Source organism: Oncorhynchus gorbuscha, unplaced genomic scaffold (assembly GCF_021184085.1).
Source record: "Oncorhynchus gorbuscha isolate QuinsamMale2020 ecotype Even-year unplaced genomic scaffold, OgorEven_v1.0 Un_scaffold_867, whole genome shotgun sequence".
Taxonomy (NCBI): Eukaryota; Metazoa; Chordata; class Actinopteri; order Salmoniformes; family Salmonidae; genus Oncorhynchus; species Oncorhynchus gorbuscha.
The window spans coordinates 262,747-287,360 of NW_025745851.1; the positions used below are offsets into that span (position 1 = coordinate 262,747).

General features: G+C 44.0%; 1 protein-coding gene across 2 annotated transcripts; it reads left to right on the forward strand.

Annotated features, from left to right (window-relative positions):
* The first annotated feature begins 1,291 nt into the window (after positions 1 to 1,291).
* On the forward strand, positions 1,292 to 23,947 carry LOC124020632 (dual specificity mitogen-activated protein kinase kinase 6). Of its 2 annotated transcripts, XM_046335870.1 has the most exons (12): positions 1,292 to 1,668; positions 13,404 to 13,473; positions 14,053 to 14,101; positions 14,878 to 14,991; positions 16,134 to 16,253; positions 17,002 to 17,118; positions 17,576 to 17,627; positions 17,874 to 18,001; positions 19,967 to 20,044; positions 20,314 to 20,453; positions 22,653 to 22,698; positions 23,040 to 23,947. In XM_046335870.1, the coding sequence occupies exons 1-12, from the start codon at positions 1,650 to 1,652 to the stop codon at positions 23,115 to 23,117; spliced, it is 1,011 nt and encodes a 336-aa protein (XP_046191826.1). In that variant the 5' UTR covers positions 1,292 to 1,649; the 3' UTR covers positions 23,118 to 23,947. The 2 variants fall into 2 exon arrangements, with proteins under 2 accessions (XP_046191826.1, XP_046191828.1); XM_046335872.1 differs by lacking the exons at positions 1,292 to 1,668; positions 13,404 to 13,473 and adding an exon at positions 13,558 to 13,810.
* The last annotated feature ends 667 nt before the right edge of the window (positions 23,948 to 24,614 follow it).

Here is a 24,614-nt window from a genome sequence, read left to right on the forward strand (position 1 = left end):
CGGGCTGCGGCGTTCTGGATGAGTTGAAGGGGTTTAATGGCACAGGCAGGGAGCCCAGCCAACAGCGAGTTGCAGTAATCCAGACGGGAGATGACAAGTGCCTGGATTAGGACCTGCGCCGCTTCCTGTGTGAGGCAGGGTCGTACTCTGCGGATGTTGTAGAGCATGAACCTACAGGAACGGGCCACCGCCTTGATGTTGGTTGAGAACGACAGGGTGTTGTCCAGGATCACGCCAAGGTTCTTGGCGCTCTGGGAGGAGGACACAATGGAGTTGTCAACCGTGATGGCGAGATCATGGAACGGGTAGTCCTTCCCCGGGAGGAAGAGCAGCTCCGTCTTGCCGAGGTTCAGCTTGAGGTGGTGATCCGTCATCCACACTGATATGTCTGCCAGACATGCAGAGATGCGATTCGCCACCTGGTCATCAGAAGGGGGAAAGGAGAAGATTAATTGTATAAATTAAGCTTTAATCAAAAACAAACAAGGTAGGCCTATCAAAAGGAATTCCACATGCCTTGTATTTATTTCACCTTTATTTAACCATGTAGGCAAGTTGAGAACAAGTTCTCATTTACAATTGCGACCTGGCCAAGATAAAGCAAAGCAGTTCGACACATACAACGACACAGAGTTACACATGGAGTAAAACAAACATACAGTCAATAATACAGTATAAACAAGTCTATATATGATGTGAGCAAATGAGGTGAGATAAGGGAGGTAAAGGCAAAAAAAAAAAAAAGGCCATGGTGGCAAAGTAAATACAATATAGCAAGTCAAACACTGGAATGCTAGATTTGTAGTGGAAGAATGTGCAAAGTATAAATAAAAATAATGGGGTGCAAAGGAGCAAAATAAATAAAATAAATACAGTAGGGAAAGAGGTAGTTGTTTGGGCTAAATTATAGGTGGGCTATGTACAGGTGCAGTAATATGTGAGCTGCTCTGACAGCTGGTGCTTCAAGCTAGTGAGAGAGATAAGTGTTTCCAGTTTCAGAGATGTGTGTATGGGGATATCTCCCTGAAATCAAAATGATTTGAAGCCATTGAAAACCACACATTGTACAATGGCATTCTTAGAATGTATATATTTTTAAATCATGATTGTTGTGACCATGGACGGGTCTTGGACATGTCCACGCTTGTTGGCAATGACAGCAGAGACTACATATCCCACAACTATGAACAACACAGGGAGGAACAACGTCATAACGCATTTGACGCTCGAGCTTTCAGATGTCAGATTGATCGAGTTCGTTTTGCATAGCCCGGTGCCCCGGATGAACAGAGTTGACTCATTTTAGATCATTCCATTGGTCCTGAACAAAAATCTCCACACAATCAGGAGCACCGGGCCATGAAAAACTAATACGACCACTTCTTCGCTGTCTAAAAAGTGTACAGTTTGGTAATGTAACGTTATCGAGTTAAATTCGCCGGAATCATATGTGCTTTCGGTTTATTTATTTTTAAAAAACTAGAAGCCCTGCGACACGGAAACAAACTAACGCAACATGCATGAAGATTGAAACAGACTTGCATCGTAGTTGCAGGACAAGCCGCAGCTTCTGAGCGGGGTAGATGCAGGGAGGGAGGGAGTAAAAAGTCTTTGTGCTTCCCCTCCCCCTCGTCAAAGCAAAGGGGGAAATGTCTCTTTCTAAAGGAGGTAAGAATTTTAACAATAATGTTAATCGTGCAACAAGACTGAATTTCCGACAAAAAGATGCAGTGCTGGAAATCAGGGTTATGTACTGAGTCATTGCATTAGACGTTTTTAAAAATATCAGTTCGTTTCCGGCTTAACGTTAGGGTCTGTCCTTGTACAAAGTTGCTAGCTAACTCCAGCTAGCTACAGTACAAGTTGTAATGTGGTGCCTAATTGCATTTCTCTGTAACCTGGCTAGAAACCATTACATGTATGCGGATTCCCCGTGGTTGGTTGTTTCCTGTCAATTCCTGGAAATTTAAACAATTGTTTGTGAACACGCGATAACGTTAAGTTAGGCTACTTGGGGCTGTAAGTTGCAACTGTTGCTTGTTCGTTAGCTACCTTCCTACCGAGCTAACGTTACCTATAGCATTGTCTATTCGACCAAACGAAAAGTGCGTAGCTGGCCACACCGGTATCGATGTAACGTGAGCGATATCTCGTGCGTTATTTCATTGGGAGCACGCATGCCATGCCTCGCGACTTGTCGTTTTGATGGGAAAACATGAGTCATGTATTTTTCCGACAGCGTTACTTGGGTCTAATATTACCGTGTGCGTCGTCTCTCACGCATTCTTGCAATAGTTGTTCACTTATATTTGTCTCGCATATTTTCTACCAATGCCTGATCCATCATACAGTTGGTCTCTCTCTGACACTAAGTGATGTGTAATTAGCAACAAGCAATGCTGAATTAAAAACACCTGGTGGAAAATAAATCAAGGCCCTCCCTACGTCACACATGGGGACATTGTGTTGTGGATGATGTGATATTATGCTACACCATCGTTTCCAAAACTCTTGTCCTGGGGATCCCAAGGGGTACACATTTTGGTTTTTGCCTTAACACTAACCGTTACACAGCTGATACAAAATATCAACTGATTATCAAGCATTCATTATTTGAATCAGCTGTGTAGTGCTAGGGCAAACAACAAAACGTGCACCCCTTGAAGTCCCCAGCACCAATTTGGGAAGTGCTGATCTACACAATCCTAACTGGCATTACCACCAGGATTGTGAGAGGCCTGCTCACTGACTATTATGCTATCACAGGCAGCCCCTCTATAGCCTAGCTACCTGAATGCATGTGTTGACTTGTACTTCCAGCGACTTCTGCAACCTGTGGTTGTACAGCTGCTACACTGTTGTGCTATGCTGACGTTATTGGTGCTCACCTTTCTTTTGGGAGCAGCAACAGCCTGTTTGCTGATAGTAAAAGTGTAGGATGAGTCCTGGGTTTTCAGTTGTGTCTGGACTTTTCTTGACCGCTGTAGCCAGTTTCACTTTAAGGTAATGGGTGGAGTTGGCTGAAGTGCTTTGCAATGCTTGTTTGTTCATTTCGAGTTGCTGTTGCTTAAGGAGGTTTTACAACAAATAATGCGCTCATCTACAATGGTGTTTTCTCTGCCCATACAATAAATGTCAGCTGCAATGTGACACATTTTCAAGCACCCCGTTTTTTGTTTTGTTTTACAACAACCTTTTAGTAATTTAGCAGACGCTCTTATCCATACTGATTTACAGACAGTGCTAGGCTTTGGCACAGTGGGTTAACACGGTCTGACCGGTGTGCCTTCTGACTGGCAGCCAGTCCCATCCTGGGATGGTTTATCTCCATGGAAAGTGCGTTGTAGTCCAGGACTAGGTTTATAGGTAAACTAATATGTATTTTATTCTTATCCCCATTAGCTGTTGCTAAAGCAGCAGCTACTCTTCCTGGGGATCCACAAAAAAACCATGACATAATCCCAGAATGTCAATAGACAAGAACAGCTACACATGTTAAACAACAATAGAACCCTAAAAGGTCCTACTGACAGTTACACACATTACTGAGTTACCCACACATCAGTACATGTACTTATGCCCCAGAGTTATTTGGGTCAGAAAGGGGAGAGGCATTGTGATGTGTTGTTTTATTCATGTTTTTTTCTCTTTAAGATAACTTTGCTGTTTGCTTGAGTCATTTGAGATGGAAATGAGTTTCACGCAGCAATATCGGGCCGATTTCGACAACAACTAAGAACGGTGAAGCACAAGGCTAAGCGTCTCTGCTGTTTTGGTCCCGTACCTACTACGTTGTAGGAGTGTGACGTGAACCCGTGCACATACATGCACAGGAACTCTGACAGTGAGCGAGTACTGCTGCTTGTCCAGAGTGAAAAATAACCTGTTACTTGGTAGCTTCATCGTTGCCGGTTTAAGCGGGTTGATGGTGGCTCGTGACCCAGCTACTCACGCCGTCATCCAATGGGCTGCCCAAGAATTCTGAGTATTTATCTTCACACAGAAGACATAGCATACCTTGTGCAGGAGGCTTCAAACCAGTGCACCTGTCTGTGACTAAAGCCGGGTGGGGTTATTTTCCTCTAGAAGGTAGTGAATCACCTGTAACATGAGACACACACCACAGCTACGGCTGTAGCTAGATTAGTCAGCATCAATTATTTCAGTTTACCGCCTATAGGCTCTTGTTGTGCATGCTTCAGGCCGTTGAGGGGAGGCTTCCTTGGAAATCTGCTCTATTGCTCGAGTTGTGTCATGTCTGATGGCGGCGTCCAAACTCAAGAATCGATGGCTGATGTGCACATTCATTCCATCTTGTGAATTGAATGAAAAATCAAGTTGATTTTGGTTACATATGGCCTTGACTATACCCACCACTGGTTATTTTACAATGCTTTACAAAACGATCTGTGTAGCAGGTAGAATGTCACATTGACACGATGCTGATGGCAAAGCAACTCGTATAGTGGAGTGTAAGCCCACTGTCTATAACCAAAGGGTTGTCGTGCAGTAAGCTTATTTGGCTGGGTTTAGGGTTCAGGTGGATGTACCAGGGGTTCAGAAAGCTGGAGGAGAGCTGTGCCCAATGATATCATGCTTCCCAAAGGATCACGTGACAGCTATTCAGAAAGGATGTCTTGTTTGGTTGGGAGTCATCCTCTCTTGCCTGGATACAGGCACAAGAGGGAAGTGCACACCTGCCCCAACCCCAAACCCTGAGGAAGTTAACACAGTAAGAATCGTCCATATGGGCTCCCATTTGTAACATGAGAACTTCCAACTTGGTTTCGTCGACGTCAGACATTCCCACAAAGAAAGTGTTGGATACTGCATAGTCCCATGCCTGAAATGCTTAGAGTTGTAGGATTTTTAATAGCTCCTTCATTGATATGAGGCCTGATGTCGGCCTAGCTGTCAACTAGTCAAATATGTGACCTCAGACGCTCAAGGTATACTGTATGTCAGGGAGTTCAGCTGAAATAGAGTGCCACGTAAGATCCGTTTCTGCCTTGCATTTTAGCTATGCATTACGAGCTAAAGCCAGTATTTAGCCAAACCAAATAGTTTCTTGCCATGCTTAAAACAATGTTGCGCTGTGGATCAGCTTTAATATTGCAGATTGTGGCTTCTAACACTAATTGTCTGCATCATTTCCAATCCCCCATATATAGATTTTTTTAAATAAAAAATAATATATATTAACAACAATTTCATTGAGTTTACTGAATTACGTTGAAGAAATCAGTCAATTGAATTTCATCTGGATTTCACATGACTGGGAATACAGATAAGCATCTGGTCACAGATACCTTCTAAAAACATTTCAAAATGGGACTCAGGATCTCACCACGGTATTGTACATTCAAATTGCCATCGATAAAATGCAATTGTGTGTCGTTGTCTGTAGCTTATGCCTTCCCATCCCATAACCCCACCGGCTTCATGGGGCCCTCTGTTCACACCCTTGACATCAGCAAACCACTATCACAGTGTCATCCGTTTTGTCACCAACGCCCCGCCCCATATACTACCCACCACTGTGACCTGTATACTCTGGTTGGCTGGCCCTCACTTCATATACTACCCACCACTGTGACCTGTATACTCTGGTTGGCTGGCCCTCACTTCATATACTACCCACCACTGTGACCTGTATACTCTGGTTGGCTGGCCCTCACTTCATATACTACCCACCACTGTGACCTGTATACTCTGGTTGGCTGGCCCTCACTTCATATACTACCCACCACTGTGACCTGTATACTCTGGTTGGCTGGCCCTCACTTCATATACTACCCACCACTGTGACCTGTATACTCTGGTTGGCTGGCCCTCACTTCATATACTACCCACCACTGTGACCTGTATACTCTGGTTGGCTGGCCCTCACTTCATATACTACCCACCACTGTGACCTGTATACTCTGGTTGGCTGGCCCTCACTTCATATACTACCCACCACTGTGACCTGTATGCTCTGGTTGGCTGGCCCTCACTTCATATACTACCCACCACTGTGACCTGTATACTCTGGTTGGCTGGCCCTCACTTCATATACTACCCACCACTGTGACCTGTATACTCTGGTTGGCTGGCCCTCACTTAATATACTACCCACCACTGTGACCTGTATGCTCTCGTTGGCTGGCCCTCACTTAATATACTACCCACCACTGTGACCTGTATGCTCTGGTTGGCTGGCCCTCACTTAATATACTACCCACCACTGACCTGACCTGTATGCTCTGGTTGGCTGGCCCTCACTTAATATACTACCCACCACTGTGACCTGTATACTCTGGTTGGCTGGCCCTCACTTCATATACGTCGCCAAACCCACTGGTAAAGCTCCGCCTTATCTCGGCTCACTGGTCACCACCCACCTGCAGCACGCGCTCCAGCAGGTATATTTCAGGTCACCCCAAAGCCAATTCGTCCTTTGGCCGCCTTTCTTTCCAGTTCTCTGCTGCCAATGACTGGAACGAACTGCAAAAATCTCTGAAGCTGGAGACTCTTTTCTCCCTCACTAACTTTAAGCACCAGCTGTCAGAGCAGCTCTCAGATCACTGTACCTGTACATAGCCAGTCTGTAAATAGCCCATCCAACTACCTCATCACCATATTGTTATTTATTTTGCACCCCAGTACCGCTACTTGCACACACATCTTCTGCACATCTATCACCCCAGTGTTTAATTTGCCATACTGGAATAAGTTTTCCACTATGGCCTATTTATCGCGTCACCCCCCTTATCCTACCTCATTTTCACACACTGCATTTAGACTTTCTCTATTGTATTATTGACTCTGTTTTTTTTTCCATGTGTAACTCTGTGTTGTTGTTTGTGTCACACTGCTTTGCTTTATCTTGGCCAGGTCGCAGTTGTAAATGAAAACTTGTTCTCAACTAGCCTAAATGGTGAAATAAAAATAAATACAAAAACAGCCTGGAGGTGTGTTGGGTCATTGTCCTGTTGAAAAACAAATGATTGTCCCACTAAGTGCAAACCAGATGGGATGGTGTATCGCTGCAGAATGTTGTGGTAGCCATGCAGGTTAAGTGTGCCTTGAATTCTAAATAAATCACAGACAGTGCTTTACTGGTGACACTATCATACCTCCCATGCTTCACGGTGGGAACCACACATGCGGAGATCATCTCACAAGGACATGGCGGTTGGAACCAAAAATCTAATGTCCATTGCTCGTGTTTCTTGGCCCAAGCAAGTCTCTTCTTGTTGGTGTCCTTTAGTAGTGGTGTCTTTGCAGCAATTCGACCATGAAGGACTGATTCATGCAGTCTCTGAACAGTTGATGTTGAGATGTGTCTGTTACTTAATCTCTGTGAAGCATTTATTTGGGCTACAATCTGAGGTGCAGTTTAACTCTAATGAACTTATCCTCTGCAGCAGAGGTAACACTGGGTCTTCCTTTCCTGTGGTGGTCCTCATGAGACAGTTAACTGTAATGAACTTATCCTCTGCAGCAGAGGTAACACTGGGTCTTCCTTTCCTGTGGTGGTCCTCATGAGAGACAGTTAACTCTAATGAACTTATCCTCTGCAGCAGAGGTAACACTGGGTCTTCCTTTTCTGTGGTGGTCCTCATGAGAGACAGTTAACTGACTGTTTTTTTCTCTTTGCTTATTTGACCTGTTCTTGTCATAGTATGGACTTAGCCCTATTTGGTAAAATACCATCTTCTGTGTACCACCCCTACCTTGTCGCAGCACATCTGATTGGCTCAAACGCATAAAGCAGGAAAGCAATTCCACATTCACTTTTATCAAGGCACACCTACCTGTGTGTTAATTAATTCCAGGTGACTACCTCATGAAGCTGGTTGACAGAATGCCAAGTGTGCGCAAAGGGTGACTACTTTGAAGATTCTCAAACAAATCAAAATATATTTGATATTTAACACTTTGTTGTTACTATTTGATTCCATGTGTGTTATTTCATAGTTTTGATGTTTTCATTATTATTCTACAATGTAGAAAATAGTGAAAATAAACTGTGGAATGTGTAGGTGTCAACTTTTGACGTGTGTGTGTGTGTGTGTGTGTGTGTGTGTGTGTGTGTGTGTATATATGTGTGTATATATATATATATATATATAAACAGTTGTATTGGTTGCAAAAATGTTGTATAATTTTAATTGGAAAAACTCAGTTTTGAATCCGGCGTCGTTTTGTGAATCCTTACCTCCTCCCCTTTCCACTTGCCGCCTCCATTTTTGCAGTGATGCTGCAGTCAGTTGGTTGTAATTTTGAATACAGAAGACATTTCCATATTTTTGTTAACAATTCCACCCATCCTATTTATATCATTTACAAATATTAAACCATTTTTAAACATATTTTTCAAAAATGTATATTTTTTGTTGTTGTTGAGTAAAACAATATTTGTTTAATCCACCAGAAAAGACAGAACAAATATTAAACCAAATTTGCAACCAGCTTTCTATGGCTGGTTTTAAAAATAGCGATATTTTGGAGAAAGTGAATGATGTTGAAAAAGGCCATTTCTTGCCATGCTACTTCAGTTGGGACAAAGGCTGTTTTTATACTGTTGTTCTAGGTCATTTTAAGAAGGTTTTGAATGCTCTTTTTTTAGCTCGACGGAGGAAATGAACATCTATTTTTGAATCTCCCCTCACTGTTTCACTGGGAAGTGAATCTCCCTCACTGTGTTTCACTGGGAAGTCAATGAATCTCCCCTCACTGTGTTTCACTGGGAAGTCAATGAATCTCCCCTCACTGTGTTTCACTGGGAAGTCGAATGAATCTCCCCTCACTGGGAAGTCAATGAATCTCCCCTTACTGGGAAGTCAATGAATCTCCCTCACTGTGTCTCCCCTCACTGGGAAGTCAATGAATCTCCCCTCACTGTGTTCCCCTCACTGGGAAGTCAATGAATCTCCCCTCTCAATGAATCCCTCACTGGGAAGTCAATGAATCTCCCCTCACTGGGAAGTCAATGAATCTCCCTCACTGAATCTCCCCTCAATGAATCAATGAATCTCCCCTCACTGGGAAGTCAATGAATCTCCCTCACTGGGAAGTCAATGAATCTCCCCTCACTGGGAAGTCAATGTTCCCCTCACTGGGAAGTCAATGAATCTCCCTCACTGGGAAGTCAATGAATCTCCCCTCACTGGGAAGTCAATGAATCTCCCCTCACTGGGAAGTCAATGAATCTCCCCTCACTGGGAAGTCTCTCCCTCACTGGGAAGTCAATGAATCTCCCCTCACTGGGAAGTCAATGAATCTCCCCTCACTGGGAAGTCAATGAATCTCCCCTCACTGGGAAGTCAATGAATCTCCCTCACTGGGAAGTCTATGAACTATGAATCTCCCCTCACTGGGAAGTCAATGAATCTCCCTCACTGGGAAGTCTATGAATCTCCCCTCACTGGGAAGTCAATGAATCTCCCCTCACTGGGAAGTCAATGAATCTCCCTCACTGGGAAGTCTATGAATCTCCCCTCACTGAATGAATCTCCCTCACTGGGAAGTCTATGAATCCCTCACTGGGAAGTCTATGAATCTCCCCTGTGTCTCAATGAATCTCCCTCACTGGGAAGTCTGGGAAGTCTATGAATCTCCCTCACTGGGAAGTCTATGAATCTCCCTCACTGGGAATGAATCTCCCTCACTGGATGAATCTCCCTCACTGGGAAGTCTATGAATCTCCCCTCACTGGGAAGTCTATGAATCTGGGAAGTCTATGAGAGCTAGCTGTGTTTCCCTGGGAAGTCAATGACTCTCCCTCACTGGGAAGCTGGATGTCTGAGCTCATCTGCTACCAGTCCAGTCTATATGAACTTGCTTTCCTCCGGATATGTAGGTTATTTGCTTACATTTAGCCTCCTGTGTATGTACTGCAGAGAATCCACCCACGGTTAGGCTGCACTGTATTACCCAGCCAACACAGCACACCCAACCTAAATGCTTCACTTGAAACATTGCATAACGGTGCACTGCCTGTTTATGAATGGTGTCTCTGATGCTCTCTGCAGCCCTTTTCCCAGTTAGTGGTACAGGGAGCCATTGGAAGCTTTAAACAGCAAGTGGTGTTTAAGTGTCTGGTTACTTCTGAGCCAATGTACACTATATACGAAGGTATGTGGAAACCCTTCAAATGAGTGGATCTGTCTCTTTCAGCCACACCCCATGCTGACAGGTTTATAAGATCGAGCACACAGCCATGCAATCTCCATAGACAAAAGTTGGCAGTAAAATGGCCTTACACGGAACCCAAACCGGCTGCGTGCGTGCGCTATCGTGCATACATACATTTATTTTGTCCCCCTACACCAAACGCGATCACAACACACAGGTTAAAATATCAAAACAAACTCTGAACCAATGACATTAATTTGGGGACAGGTCGAAAAGCTAGCTAATTTGTCCTATTTAGCTAGCTTGCTGTTGCTAGCTAATTTGTCCTGGGATATAAACATTGAGTTATTTTACCTGAAATGCACAAGGTCCTCTACTCCAACAATTAATCCACACATAAAACGGCCATCCGAATCTAGTCCAACGCTCTAACCACTAGGCTACCCTGCCGCCCCCACATTTAACCAGGTAGGCTAGTTGAGAACAAGTTCTCATTTACAACTGTGTGACCTGGCTAAGATAAAGCAAAGCAGTGCGACACAAACAACAGAGTTACAAATGGAATAAACAAGCATACAGTCAAATAACGCAATAGTCTATATACAGTGTGTGCAAATGGCGTGAGGAGGTAAGGCAATAAAAAGGCCATAGTTGCAAAGGAATTACAATTTAGAAAATTTAACACTGGAGTGATAGATGAGCAGATGATGTGCAAGTAGAATTACTGATGTGCAAAAGAGCAGAAAAGTAAATAAAAACAATATGGGGATGAGGCAGGTAGATTCAGTGGGCTATTTACAGATGGGCTATGTACAGCTGCAGCGATCAGTTAGCTACTCAGATAGCTAATGTTTAACGTTAGTGAGGAAATATGTCTCCCTGCTTAAGCGATTTTTGTTTTATTAAAAAAAAATGCAATTAGTTTCAATCATTGGCAGCAGAGAACTGCAAGGAAGGGTGGCCAAAGTAGGTGTTGGCTTTGGGGATGACCATTGAGAGATACTTGCTGGAGCGCGTGCTACGGGTGGATGTTGTTATCGTGACCAGTGAGCTGAGAAGGCGGAGCTTTACCTAGCATCGACTTATAGATGACCTGGAGCCAGTGGGTCTGGCGACGAATATGTAGCGAGGGCCGACTAGAGCATACAGGTCGCAGTGGTGGGTGGTAATAAGGGGCTTTTGTGACAAAGCCTTCCCAGAATTGTGGAGACTGTTATAGCAGCAAAGGGTGGACCAACATACTTTTGGTTATGTGGTGTTTCCTTGCCTAATGGCCTGTCTGGGTTAGAGGGAACATCATCATGTCCAGGTCAATGACAGTTGTTGTTCAGGACACGTACCAGGATGCATCTCAATAGTCTCAAGTGTTGTCATTTCCTCGTGTTCTTTCCAACACAGATCTACCAACATGGAGCAGAGCCTGTAATTGGCTACCTGCCAAGGTGGCTGGTGTAGAAGACATGCATGGGGTTGCTTTAGAGTTCATACAGCTGCATCTTCAAAACGCAGTCCATCAAATCTGCCTTTTTTAAACCATTACACATGCATTTTATTTTGAAAGTCTATTATATACACACACACTCACAGTGGGGCAAAAATGTATTTAGTCAGCCACCAATTGTGCAAGTTCTCCCACATAAAAAGATAAGAGAGGCCTGTAATTTTCATCATAGGTAAACTTAAACTATGACAGACAAAATGAGAAAAAAATCCAGAAAATCACATTGTAGGATTTTTAATGAATTGATTTGCAAATTATGGTGGAACATAAGTATTTGGTCAATAACAAAAGTTTATCTCAATACTTTGTTATATACCCTTTGTTGGCAATGACAGAGGTCAAACGTGTTCTGTAAGTCTTCACAAGGTTTTCACACACTGTTGAAAGTATTTTGGCCCATTCCTCCATGCAGATCTCCTCTAGAGCAGTGATGTTTTGGGGCTGCCCCACTGTATATATATTATTTTGCTTCAGTAGTGATCAGGGGCATAAAAATATAGTTTACCTTCACAGAAAATACATTAGTGCAACACATTCGGCAGAAAATAGCTTAATTCATCAGATGACAATAGAAGTGCAACTCTATTTGGCATTCAGCCACACAAGTAAATGAGCTTACAATGAAAAAGCTAGCTATATATTTTTTAATGTTATTTAAAAACAATTTTTTTAGCAAAAAAACAAGACATGGCCATCAAATTTCTAGTGTTTATCATAGAAAGAATGTTGCTAGCTACATTTCCAGATGTTTTGCTGGAAGCTAATCGTGCATTTTACCAGAGAAAAGTAAAACAGAGAGCCAGTTCAGAGTCCTGTCTGCTGATAGAATGCCTGTTTACATGCATTCTCATCTGAGTGAAGTGCAACTGAATCAGAAAATTAGTCTAGGCACAAAAAAAGCATTTAAACCAGCATTTTACAAAACGCAGCAAGATTTTTCTTTTGCATTTTTATTTTTTTGTCTGAAAACACAGAATTCTGCATTTAACAGGACCTCTGCAAACGTACCTGCCAATAGCGGGCAGAAATCAACCTGCCTCAGGCCCCGGATGAGAGCAGATCCTAAATATCTTTCTGCTGCATCACTCCCACTCATCCAATGTTGTGCAGATCAGGAGAGGAGGAAAGGGTCCACGTTTAGACTATAGAGGCACAGTCCTCGTCTGAATCCCACGTTCCTTCAGTTGGGGTTGTTGTTTTACACCAGCATTGCCCTGGCCTGGATGAGAAGTCCCCACTTGTTGCTTGTGAACAGTGTTTATAAATGCACTGCAGTGTGCATTTCACACAGGGAGAGGTCTCTGGTCTCCATTGTGTAGGCAGAAGCAGACCTACTGCAGGAGCTAACATGAGTCACTGTTCAGTCAGTATTCCTCTGATTATGGTTGAGACTTTGGTTGGGACAAACCAAGGTGGTTAAACTGCTGCTTGTATTACAACAAGGTTAGACAAAACTGAGGGTTAATGAGTGAGGTAATCTGTTTCTGCTTTCTCGCTCTCTGTGTCATCGTTCCGATTTTTGAGCGAGTCGTTCACCAGTTTTCTATTGTTGAACAATCTCTGGGTAGATAACACATGGAGCTGTAGAGTCACTAACACGTTACAGTACAAGTCGGAAGTCCACACCAAAAACAGAACCAAGCATTCTCACAACACATGGTTCAACTGGGGGTTTCTCTGTTCTGCTTTATTGAAAGTAAAAATTGACAGGTCATGGTATAGATAAGTTTTCTTAAAGAACTAGACTGATCTTTCCTCTCCCTATCCTCTCCTCTCATAGGAAAGAAGAAGAACCCAGGCCTCAAGCTCTCCAAAGAGGTCTTTGATCAGCCCCCACCTGCAGCCGCAGCGTAAGGCTTCTTCTCTTTCATTGGTTGGCCGGATTCCAGGTGGTCTTTTTCGTGGTCGCGCTGTGCATCTCAGAAGATTTCTACATCATATTAACATGGTTTCTGAGATGGTGGGCTAAACACTTCTCCAGATATTGTGAGAGCTCATTATCTGTGCAGCACGACTCCAAAAAAAGATGCCCTGGAAATTAGCCACTGCTGTGTGTTTGTGACAAACGTGACGATGACCTCAGTGCAGATGATGTGTTTTGTTTTAATTTCTTAATAATGGTGACGAGGAAAAGCACTGAGGCCAGAGAGAAGCTAACAAAAGAAACCGGGAGAGTGTGCTGAACAGGTAGCTGTACAGTAATAGAGGATGAGGTTATGGTTTCATATGCAGATGTCATTACCTGAATCTCTTCTTTCACACCCTAAATTATACCAGCCAGGTTTCACATAGCATCTTGTCAAACTACAGTCATACAGTGTGATGTTCAATAAGAAAGAGCATTGGTTTTTTGTGTTAAGTTTGATATCGATGTCACTTTTTTAAACGAATGCATGGTATTAATCCCACTACCTATCCTCTCTCCTCAGCCCCCCTCGAGATCTGGATTCCAAAGCCTGTGTTACCATTGGAGAAAAGGTAGGGAAGGGAGGAACGTTTGTGTTCAGGCTGTAGTACTTCACTTTCTATCACCTTTTGTGGTTTTACTTGGGTCATGTTCATTAGACACCAAACGGACGAAAACAGACAGAAACAGGGAGGGGCTGCTTGGGGTGTATTCATTACGCCGATTCTGTTGGAAAATGTTTCTTAACCGGATTGGGGACGGACCTGAATTTGTCCAATAGAAACTCATGTTTTGTAACTTTGGACTAATGTTTACACCCCTGGACTGGTCCTAAAAGAAGCACTTACTTTTGTTTTTCGTTGCTAAGCTTTTTGAAAATGTTTTCTGTTGCATGTCCTAATGAACACAGCCGTAGCGTTTTCTCTAATGCCTTTACTGGTTGACTTTGATGTGACTGATAGACTTTTCTCACGCTGTGCATCTCAGACAAACGTGACGATCAACTCTGTGCAGATGATGTATTTGTTTTAATTTCTGAATAATCCTGATGAAAGAAACCACTGATGCCAGAGAGAAACTAAACAGAAAGACCGGGAGAGTGTTGAAGAGAGTTGTACTGTAGTCAACGATAAGTATATGGTTTTAGTGTCAAAATGGTGATGTCATTACCTGACTCAGAAATCCTAAACTATACCACCTGGGTCCAATAAGAAATATGTATTTTTGTTTTCCGATGGGTCCTAATGAACACGACTCTGGGGTTTTCTCTCTTGCGTGTATTGGTTGAACTTGATGTGATTGGCTGAAAGACCTCTGTCTCTCTCCACTGTGTTTCTCCTCTGGACAGAACTTTGTTGTGAAGGCAGATGACTTAGAGCAGATTGGGGAGCTGGGTAGAGGAGCGTATGGCGTGGTGGACAAGATGAGACATGTGCCCAGTGGGCTTATCATGGCCGTCAAGGTGGGTGGAGTGCTCCAGGGTGCATGTTTAATGAGCCTATGTTATGGAACGTTGCAGATAGAAATGCCATGAATAGAGACAACACGATTCCTTATGCCAGAGGCGTGTTTGTTCTACATAGCATATGTGTATCTGAATGTTTCAAAATGTTGCCTTCTACTGAAACAGACATTTTAGATTTCTGTACATTGCATTCGGAAAGTATTCAGACCCCTTGATGTGAATAAGGTATTTCATTTATTTATTTATGAATTACTGAATCCATTTTAGAATAAGGCTGTAACGTAACAAAATGTGGAGTCTACGGTTCTGAAATCTTACCGACGGCACTTTATCAGAGATGTTTATTCTATATTTATATATCTGAGATGTTGATTAGATAAGTGTGCGTGTCACTTTTAAAGACGAGCCACACAGCTCTATCTCAACAAATTTATTTATATAGCCCTTCGTACATCAGCTGATATCTCAAAGTGCTGTACACTCCTGACCAACACAGACCTGTGCTGTTTTGACAACTCCTATGGTCATTTTGGGCTCCCTAGTGGCACAGCGGTCTAAGGCACTGCATCTCAGTGCTAGAGGCGTCACTACAGACCCTGGTTCGATTCCAGGCTTTATCACAACCGGCCGTGATTGGGAGTCCCATAGGGCGGCGCACAATTGGCCCAGCTTTGTCCAGGTTAGGGTTTGGCTGGGGTAGGCCATCATTGTAAATAAGAATTTGTTCTTAACTGACTTGCCTAGGTAAATAAAGGTTAAATATGTTTTTATTTTTTATTGTCAAGCCAAACGGGACAATGAATGACCTCTGTGCAGATGATGTATTTTGTTTTAATTTCTGAATAATCCTGATGAAAGAAACCACTGATGCCAGAGAGAGAAAAAACAGGTAGTTTAACAGTAATAGAAGAGGTTATGGTATCGTATGCAGATGTCATACCAAATGTAACGTTTATTTTCACCGGGAAGTCATCATCTTTAACAAGAATGCCCCTGAACTATATGTAATTTACACACAAAATAAAAGAGATAGTTAGTGTTCCTGGGAGTCTTCCATTCAAATTGCTGTGGTCTGGGCCAAAGGGCTTTGTTCCTTCTAGTGATTGTATTTCTGTGACTGCCCCCCCCCCCCCCCCCAGAGGATCCGGGCCACAGTGAACACCCTGGAGCAGAAGAGACTGCTGATGGACCTGGACATCTCCATGAGGACCGTGGACTGCTTCTTCACGGTCACCTTCTACGGCGCTCTCTTCAGAGAGGTCAGCTCTCAGCACCACATCTGTAGCACAGCCTGGGTTCGCCTGGACACTGTCACTCAGCACCACATCTGTAGCACAGCCTGGGTTCGCCTGGACACTGTCACTCAGCACCACATCTGTAGCACAGCCTGGGTTCGCCTGGACACTGTCACTCAGCACCACATCTGTAGCACAGCCTGGGTTCGCCTGGACACTGTCACTCAGCACCACATCTGTAGCACAGCCTGGGTTCGCCTGGACACTGTCACTCAGCACCACATCTGTAGCACAGCCTGGGTTCGCCTGGACACTGTCACTCAGCACCACATCTGTAGCACAGCCTGGGTGTAACACGTGCTGACTAACGAGATGACACCAGTCAGTGCGCCCTACGTGCTAAAGTACTATACGTGCTAAAAGTCCAACCTCAAAATATAAATGGAAAAAAACTAACCTGTGAAAACAACATTATGGTGGAAGCCTGTGGCTCGGCTGGCTTTCACTTGGCCACTTCTTTCTTCCCTCAAATACATCTTCAATTCAGTTGGGTTTTCAAACTACGATTAGAAGTAGTCTCCTCTGTATTAGTCATGGAAGGACTTGTTTGTTTTTCTTTGTGTGTCACACTGACTGTGCAGATGCTGTATTTTGTTTTAATTTCTGAATAATCCTGATGAAAGAAACCTCTGATGCCAGAGAGAGAAAACAAACAGGCTGAGTATTTTAAAGAGGTAGTTGTACAGTAATAGGTGTTGCTCTGCGTTGCCAGGGTGACGTGTGGATCTGCATGGAGCTGATGGACACGTCTCTGGATAAGTTCTACAAGCAGGTGATCGATAAAGGCATGACCATCCCTGAAGACATCCTGGGGAAGATCACTGTAGCGGTGAGTGGACACCTGGGTCGTGTTCATCAGGACACGCAATGGAGATCATTTTAAAAGGATTTGCAATGGAAAACAAATGAGTTTCTTATTGGTCCAGGTAGTCCCTCCCTGTTTTAGGTTTTTTATTCTGTTTGGTGCCTAATGAGCACAACCCTGCAGGGTTACTGAATAATGCTTATAGCTGCAGTATAACTGACCTCTGTGCAGATGATGTATTTGTTTTAATTTCTGAATAATCCTGATGAAAGAAACCACTGATGCCAGAGAGCGAGAACAGAACAGAAAAACATGCATAATACTGAAGTACACTTTCCTATTGATATGATTTATATTGTCATCTTTAAGAAGTGTCCACAGCAGCTTGTTGTGATGCTGTATAAGGAACACAGTTCCCTCAGGTTATCTGGAGTGACGTCATTACAATGCAGTGTGTGTAACTGCTTCTCTCTCTCTCCAGATCGTCAAGGCTTTGGAGCATCTGCATAACAAACTGTCAGTGATACACCGAGGTAAATGAAGGATACGGTTTTGGTAGCCTGCCGAGCTAAAGCCAAGGCAAACACAGCTCCCCAAGCGAACACAAGTCTTCATGTCATGGGCACGGTTTCTCATCACTCGATCACCTCCTTTACTCATGTTGATCTGAAATGGTCCTTGATTTGATTTGCATTTTTATTATTATTTGCTCTCCGCCACGCTTGGAGGGACTAAACTATTCCTGATGATTAAATGTGTTTTTTTCTAACTTTGTGCAGATGTGAAGCCGTCCAACGTGCTGATCAACACACAGGGCCAGGTGAAGATGTGTGACTTTGGCATCAGCGGCCACCTGGTGGACTCTGTGGCCAAGACCATGGACGCCGGCTGCAAGCCCTACATGGCGGTGAGTAGGAATGGGTGCGCTCTGACACCTTCTCGGCCATGTTCAGTAGGCAACAGGGTTTCTGTTAGCTGGTAATAGACGGCTTTTGTTGTTAAAAAAAAATGAAAAGCCAAAAAATGTAGCTGCCGAGGGACAAAATATAAACTCCTATTGCAGAATAATGCGTTTTAACCTATTCATTAACCTATTGGCCGGTCAAGCTTACAGTGCATTCGGAAATTATTCAGACCTGATTTAAAAATGGATTCAATTCATTTATTTTTATAATGACAAATCGAAAACAAGTTTTTAGAAATATTTGCAAATGTATTACAAATAGAAATAGCTTACTTGCATAAGCTTCCAGACCCGTTGCTATGAGACTCGAAATTGAGCTCAGGTGCATCTCGTTTCCATTGATCATCTTTGAGAGGTTTCTACAACTTGGAGTCCACCTGTGGTAAATTGTTTCCCATTTCTATATGCTACGGTATGTGTAGAGGCTTCAGTGCATCACACACCACTTTGTAATGAGCTGGAGGCAGTAACATTTTGAAAACAACTTACATGTAATTGTTTGAAACCTGAATGTTTTACTTCATGTTAGGAGACATGTCTTACTTTCCTTCAAAGTAAAAATGCCACCATAGAAACGTGGTGGTAATTATTTTAATTTTTATTATTTTAATGCAGGTGTAGAAGCCAAAGGCACAATCCTAGTCATGTTAGCAACCCGTGCTAGTTGTTGCATCTAGTTCTCCCCTCTTTCTAAATTGTGTGTGATTTTTGACAAGCGTGTTTTCATGCTAATTGCATTATGGAATAAACATCGGCGTATAACCTACTGCCTTGTGCTCATTGTTGTGCTAATAATGTGAAGAAATAATGGTTTATTGACATTTTACATTTTAACCTTCTGCTCTGTTGCATCAGCCTCGTTATTTTATTTTAATGTTGCCAAGGCCTACTGGTTGTATGAATTTGGGATCCTTAGCCCCACAACTGTCCCAGAAGCCTACCAATAGAATAGGTCAACTTTTCTGCTGTGGGGGGTACTACTTTGACATAGGCGAGTGATGTTGCTGTTTGTTTCTGGTCTTGTTGTCTGAGGAGAAGGACACGTGACAGTCATTCTAACATCTTCAAATTGCTTATCAGAATTTGGTTATAAGGACGCACACCGTTGCGTCCTGGAGTGGCATGTTCTGTTAGAATGAATAACCATCATCTAAAAGTGATTTCAGTGGGTGGACTCCCTAATCAGATTACACACCCAATGTCTACATTTCTCAAATGTCTGTTAAAATTAAAATGCTGCCGGTCAAATGTACTGCACCACATTTTCCTAAAGGAAACCCTGTTTTAGAGAAGTTTGACACGTAAGAAATCAAATGAAACCTGTCCGATATGGAAGTTAACGTGGTACCTCCTACGTTTCCATTTTGTGCCGACTGAACACGACCCTGGTTGCAGCCAGGCTTCTTCAGGCATTGGTTGGCCAGATTCCAGGTTCTTCTTCGTGGTCAAGCTGTGCCTCTCAGGAGATTGCTACATCATATTGATGTGGTTCCTGAGATACTAAACGTGACGATCACCTCTGTGCAGATGATGTATTTTGTTTTAATTTCTGAATAATCCTGATGAAAGAAACCACTGATGCCAGAGAGAAACTAAACAGAAAGACAATGAGAGTGTTGAAGAGGCAGTTGAACAGCGATAGTGAGGAGGACTGGGGAGAAGAGGAGAGGTGGCTCTGACACCGTCTGGGCCACGTTCAGTAGGCATCGCATGGAAAACGTCTAACACAACAAATACTTAACACGACCCTGGTCTAGTTGTGGCTGGGAGCGCACTGCCTGAATGAAATAGAACTGGTGCTTGTTGTGTTGATGTCGTTATATGTTACAGTGGTATTCTTATCCTATGTGATGGCGTTGGTGTCATTGTGTAATGGTGTTGATAGTGTTTTCATTCCCTCGGTTTCAGCCAGAACGGATAAACCCCGACCTCAACCAGAAAGGCTACAGCGTTAAGTCAGACATCTGGAGTCTAGGAATCACAATGGTGAGTCACAGACACCATCGGCTATTCTTTCAACAGCATGGTCATGTTCATTAGGCACCAAACAAGAAAATGGGACTGAACGAGAGGGCTACCTGCATTTATGTGATTGTTTTCTGTTGCACCATTAGTTTGTAACGGTGTGTCCTAATGAATACAACCCTGGTCTGAGTGATGATTCTACTCTATTGTCCCATGTTTCTTTGTGATGGTAAATACCAGACTGCCTCCCTCTGTGGGATAACAAACCTCTGTCTGGTCCTCTGCCCCAGATTGAGCTGGCCATTCTGAAGTTCCCCTATGACTCGTGGGGTACACCCTTCCAGCAACTGAAGCAGGTAGTGGATGAGCCCTCTCCACAGCTGCCCTCGGACCGCTTCTCCCCTGAGTTTGTGGACTTCAGCTCCCAGTGGTGAGCCCATCTCTCTCTCTCTGTCTGCTTTCCAAATGGTACCATCTTCTGTTTAGTAAGGAAGGAAATCACAACTCATTTATTTAACCAGGGGTCACCTTTTTCTCCCCAAATACTGTAAAACTATTTGGTGGAATGTTTCCACGCTGAAAATATACAGAAACATTAGTTTGAAAAAGACTAGTGTATTTTCCTAAGAATTATTAAGCCTAAACATACTAAACCAAACTGATGTTGTGGCTGTAATTCATCAGTGTGAGCAGTATCTCAATGTTGTTAATCCATTTAGAAAATTTCAAAGAACAGGCAGAATAAACTAAATGGAACATCTGTAGGCCTATATTGAAAAGACAGATTTTGGTTTGTAACCCTGAAGAAATTTCAATGTTCCAAACTGAGTCCCGTTCCAAACTGAGTCCGTTCCAAACTGAGTCCCGTTCCAAACTGAGTCCCGTTCCAAACTGAGTCCCGTTCCAAACTGAGTCCCGTTCCAGACTGAGTCCCGTTCCAGACTGAGTCCCGTTCCAAACTGAGTCCGTTCCAGACTGAGTCCCGTTCCAGACTGAGTCCCGTTCCAGACTGAGTCCCGTTCCAGACTGAGTCCGTTCCAGACTGAGTCCCGTTCAGACAGTCCCGTTCCAGACTGAGCCCGAGTCCCGTTCCAGACCCAGACTGAGCCCGTTCCAGACTGAGCCCCGTTCCAGACTGAGCCCCGTTCCAGACTGAGCCCCGTTCCAGACTGAGCCCCGTTCCAGACTGAGTCCCGTTCCAGACTGAGTCCGTTCCAGACTGAGTCCCGTTCCAGACTGAGTCCCGTTCCAGACGATCCCTGTTTGAGAATAACAGTTCCTGATGCACATCACTTCACACTGGCAACCCTTTTTTCATTTGGAAAAATAATCTGTTGTGTTTTCTTGTTATATTAGATCATGTTTTTAGCTCTAAAATAGGTGTCTTGACTGTGATGAGTGCTCAGGAAATGAACAAAACCAGGCTATGCCATTGCAAAGCCACAGAGTTCTACATGCAAGCTCCCCTGCTGAGGTTACTGCCTTTTAGAAGATTCTGTTTCACCATATAATATAACAAGTTGATATTATGGTTTCAAGAAATTAATCTTAAATGGCAATTGTTTTATTGACTGTATATATATATATATATATTAGTAAAATTATATATTCTATATTCTGACTTCTCTAAAAAAATAATTGAGTAACTCGAACAGTAAAAAAAAAAAAAGGGTAACCCGCCCATCCCTACTATTTAGTGCACTACCTTTGACCAGGACCTAGGAGTAGGGTTTAGAGCCCTGGTCAAAAGTAGTGCACTGTATAGGAAATATGGTGTTATTTGGGATGCTGCCTGTCTGGCCTTACTGATGATGCAGTTGAACCAAACACCACCAGGTGGCCCTGCCCTGCTGTCCCCTCCCTGTGGGTCCAGGCCTGGGCACTGTCCTGGTGTCCCCTCCCTGTGAGTCCAGGCCTGGGCACTGTCCTGGTGTCCCCTCCCTGTGAGTCCAGGCCTGGGCACTGTCCTGGTGTCCCTCCCTGTGAGTCCAGGCCTGGGCACTGTCCTGCTGTCCCCTCCCTGTGAGTCCAGGCCTGGGCACTGTCCTGCTGTCCCCTCCCTGTGGGTCCAGGCCTGGGCACTGTCCTGCTGTCCCCTCCCTGTGGGTCCAGGCCTGGGCACTGTCCTGCTGTCCCCTCCCTGTGGTTCCAGGCCTGGGCCTGGCCTAGTGTCCCCTCCCTGTGAGTCCAGGTCTGGGCACTGTCCTGGTGTCCCCTCCCTGTGAGTCTAGGCCTGGACACTGACCTGGGGGAAAAGACAGCCTGGAAATGAATGCACCTACATTTTTGTGAATGACCCAGTTGTCCTGGCCCACTCTATAAATGTCATGCTGTAGCTTTCATGTAGGCTTATCTGGTGTAAATGTGTTATGGTGTACTTAGAGTTGCACAATTACAGCAACTTTCCCAGGTTGGAGGATTCTGGATTTCCTGCTGATTCCTTTTTGATTCTGGGAATCTCCTAACTGACATCTGGGAAAACTTTCCCAAAAATCCCAGGTTATCAGAATGTTGTCCTCAAACAGGCTTCGATGTGTTGGGGGCTCTGGTCTTACTAAAGGTATATGGTAAGAAGTGTCCAGTATTGAGGTATGTTTCTCAGTTGTTTTGTTTTGTTCTCTCTCTGCAGCTTAAGAAAGAAACCCAACGAGAGACCCGCCTACACAGAACTAATGGTTGGTTTTAGATCCTCATCAGCATTTGTTTAAATCAGTGACCGGTGAATACGTGTGTAATGTTGTTGGATTGTAGGCGTTGTTGTTCTCTCTTCATTCACAGTATCTTTGTAAAAGCTCACTTCCTCTCTCTGTTTCCTCTTTGTTATGTGTCCACAAGAGGACAGGCTTACCCAAGTGTTTAGTCAAACCATGATGATGATGTATTCTTGTATTTAAGTCTTGTGTGCACCACATATGTGTAAGTCTTGTGTAAATGTGTACTTTCTGTTGGACTCCTGTTTTATTTGAGGAATTGTTGACTCATGGTGTTTTCTCATATATATATTATTTTTTTACAGCAACACCCCTTTTTCACCCTGCATGACTCCAAAGAGACGGACGTAGCCAGCTTTGTCAAGATCATCCTGGCAGACTGACAGGCCCCTCCACCCACCAGGGTAGGAGGTAGGCGGGACTTCTCCACCCACCCACCAATCCAAGGCCTTTCAGAAAGCTCACTGGAATTGATCTGCCACACAACTCCAACTTTCTTTCCCCAAAGACTGACGCCAGCTCACAGAGGCCACGTGGGACAGCGCTTGTAATATGAACTCAAGATGTTGATGGTGTCCACCCAAACTGGAGATGGTCAACTCACCCACGGGTCCAACAAACCTTTCCCTCCCTCTACTCCTACAAACTGAACTGATTCAAACTCCTCACTGTACCAGTTTTCTGATTGGACAGTGTCTGTCAGCAGGAAGAAAATCTCTTTACACATACTGTATGTCCATCACTCTGAATTACACAGAAAGCCAAAAAGAATTCGGTGAAATGTGTTCGTCTCTGTATAATGAATTGAAAAGATATATATTTTTCATTTATGCGTTTTTGTTTTTCCTGATACAGTTTGTAATACTGTATATTTTCATCAAATATGAATTTAAGGGTGTGTCTTTACTCTTTCTGAATGGTATCATGAGGGAAGAGGTGACCTACATTTCTCGTCTCGACTTCTTGTGATTGGTCAGTAATGGGACGGCAGCTGCTGTCGTCGGGCAGGGTTTTGGGAGGCTCTGGAGGGGTCAGACTCAGTAAGTTTCTTTGTAGAGGGAAGTTCAAAGGTGAAAGCGTGACTGGGGGGCCCTGTACAAAAGGAATTGCAAGTCCTACCTAGGTCTCTTTGGTGGCATGGGAATGCAAGGCATCTGTTATCATCTGACCCTATATACAACCCCCTCACCCATCTGTATACGCCCCTCTGCCCCGCCCCTTCCTAACCACCTGTATACGCCCCTCTGCCCCGCCCCTTCCTAACCACCTGTATACGCCCCTCTGCCCCGCCCCCCTTCCTAACCACCTGTATCCCTCGCCCGCCCCTTCCTAACCACCTGTATACGCTCCTTCCTAACCACCTGTATACGCCCCTTCCTAACCACCTGTATCTGCCCCTTCCTAACCACCTGTATCCTCCCCTTCCTAACCACCTGTATACGCCCCTCTGCCCCGCCCCTTCCTAACCACCTGTATCTGACCCTCTGCCCCGCCCCTTCCTAACCACCTGTATCTGCCCAGCCCCTTCCTAACCACCTGTATACGCCCTCTGCCCCTCTTCCTAACCACCTGTATAGCGCTGCCCCGCCCCTTCCTAACCATCTGCTCTGTCACCAAGAGTGCTGTAAAGAGTATGTGAACAGTGTATTCTCATATAGTACATGGACTTGTAATTGGGAGATGATAATGTAACTATCCAGACTCTGCTGTATTTATCTTCCAGTCCTCCGAGCCGTTTTTAAAAAGCTGTATTTTCATTATTCATTGACTCTTATCACTTGGTTTCCTGGATGTGGTTGGGGGCTGCTGTTTAACCCATTTTAACTTTTACATTTGTAATTTTTCTCAATTTCCTTTTCCCGAGTGGCAGACAGGAGCGT

Bases quoted from the DNA above. Each gene is read 5' to 3' on its own strand.
- LOC124020632 (XM_046335870.1), top strand. The intron at 16,254-17,001 runs GTCAGCTCTCAG...CTGCGTTGCCAG, and splicing joins ACGGCGCTCTCTTCAGAGAG to GGTGACGTGTGGATCTGCAT. The intron at 22,699-23,039 runs GTTGGTTTTAGA...ATTTTTTTACAG, and splicing joins CCGCCTACACAGAACTAATG to CAACACCCCTTTTTCACCCT.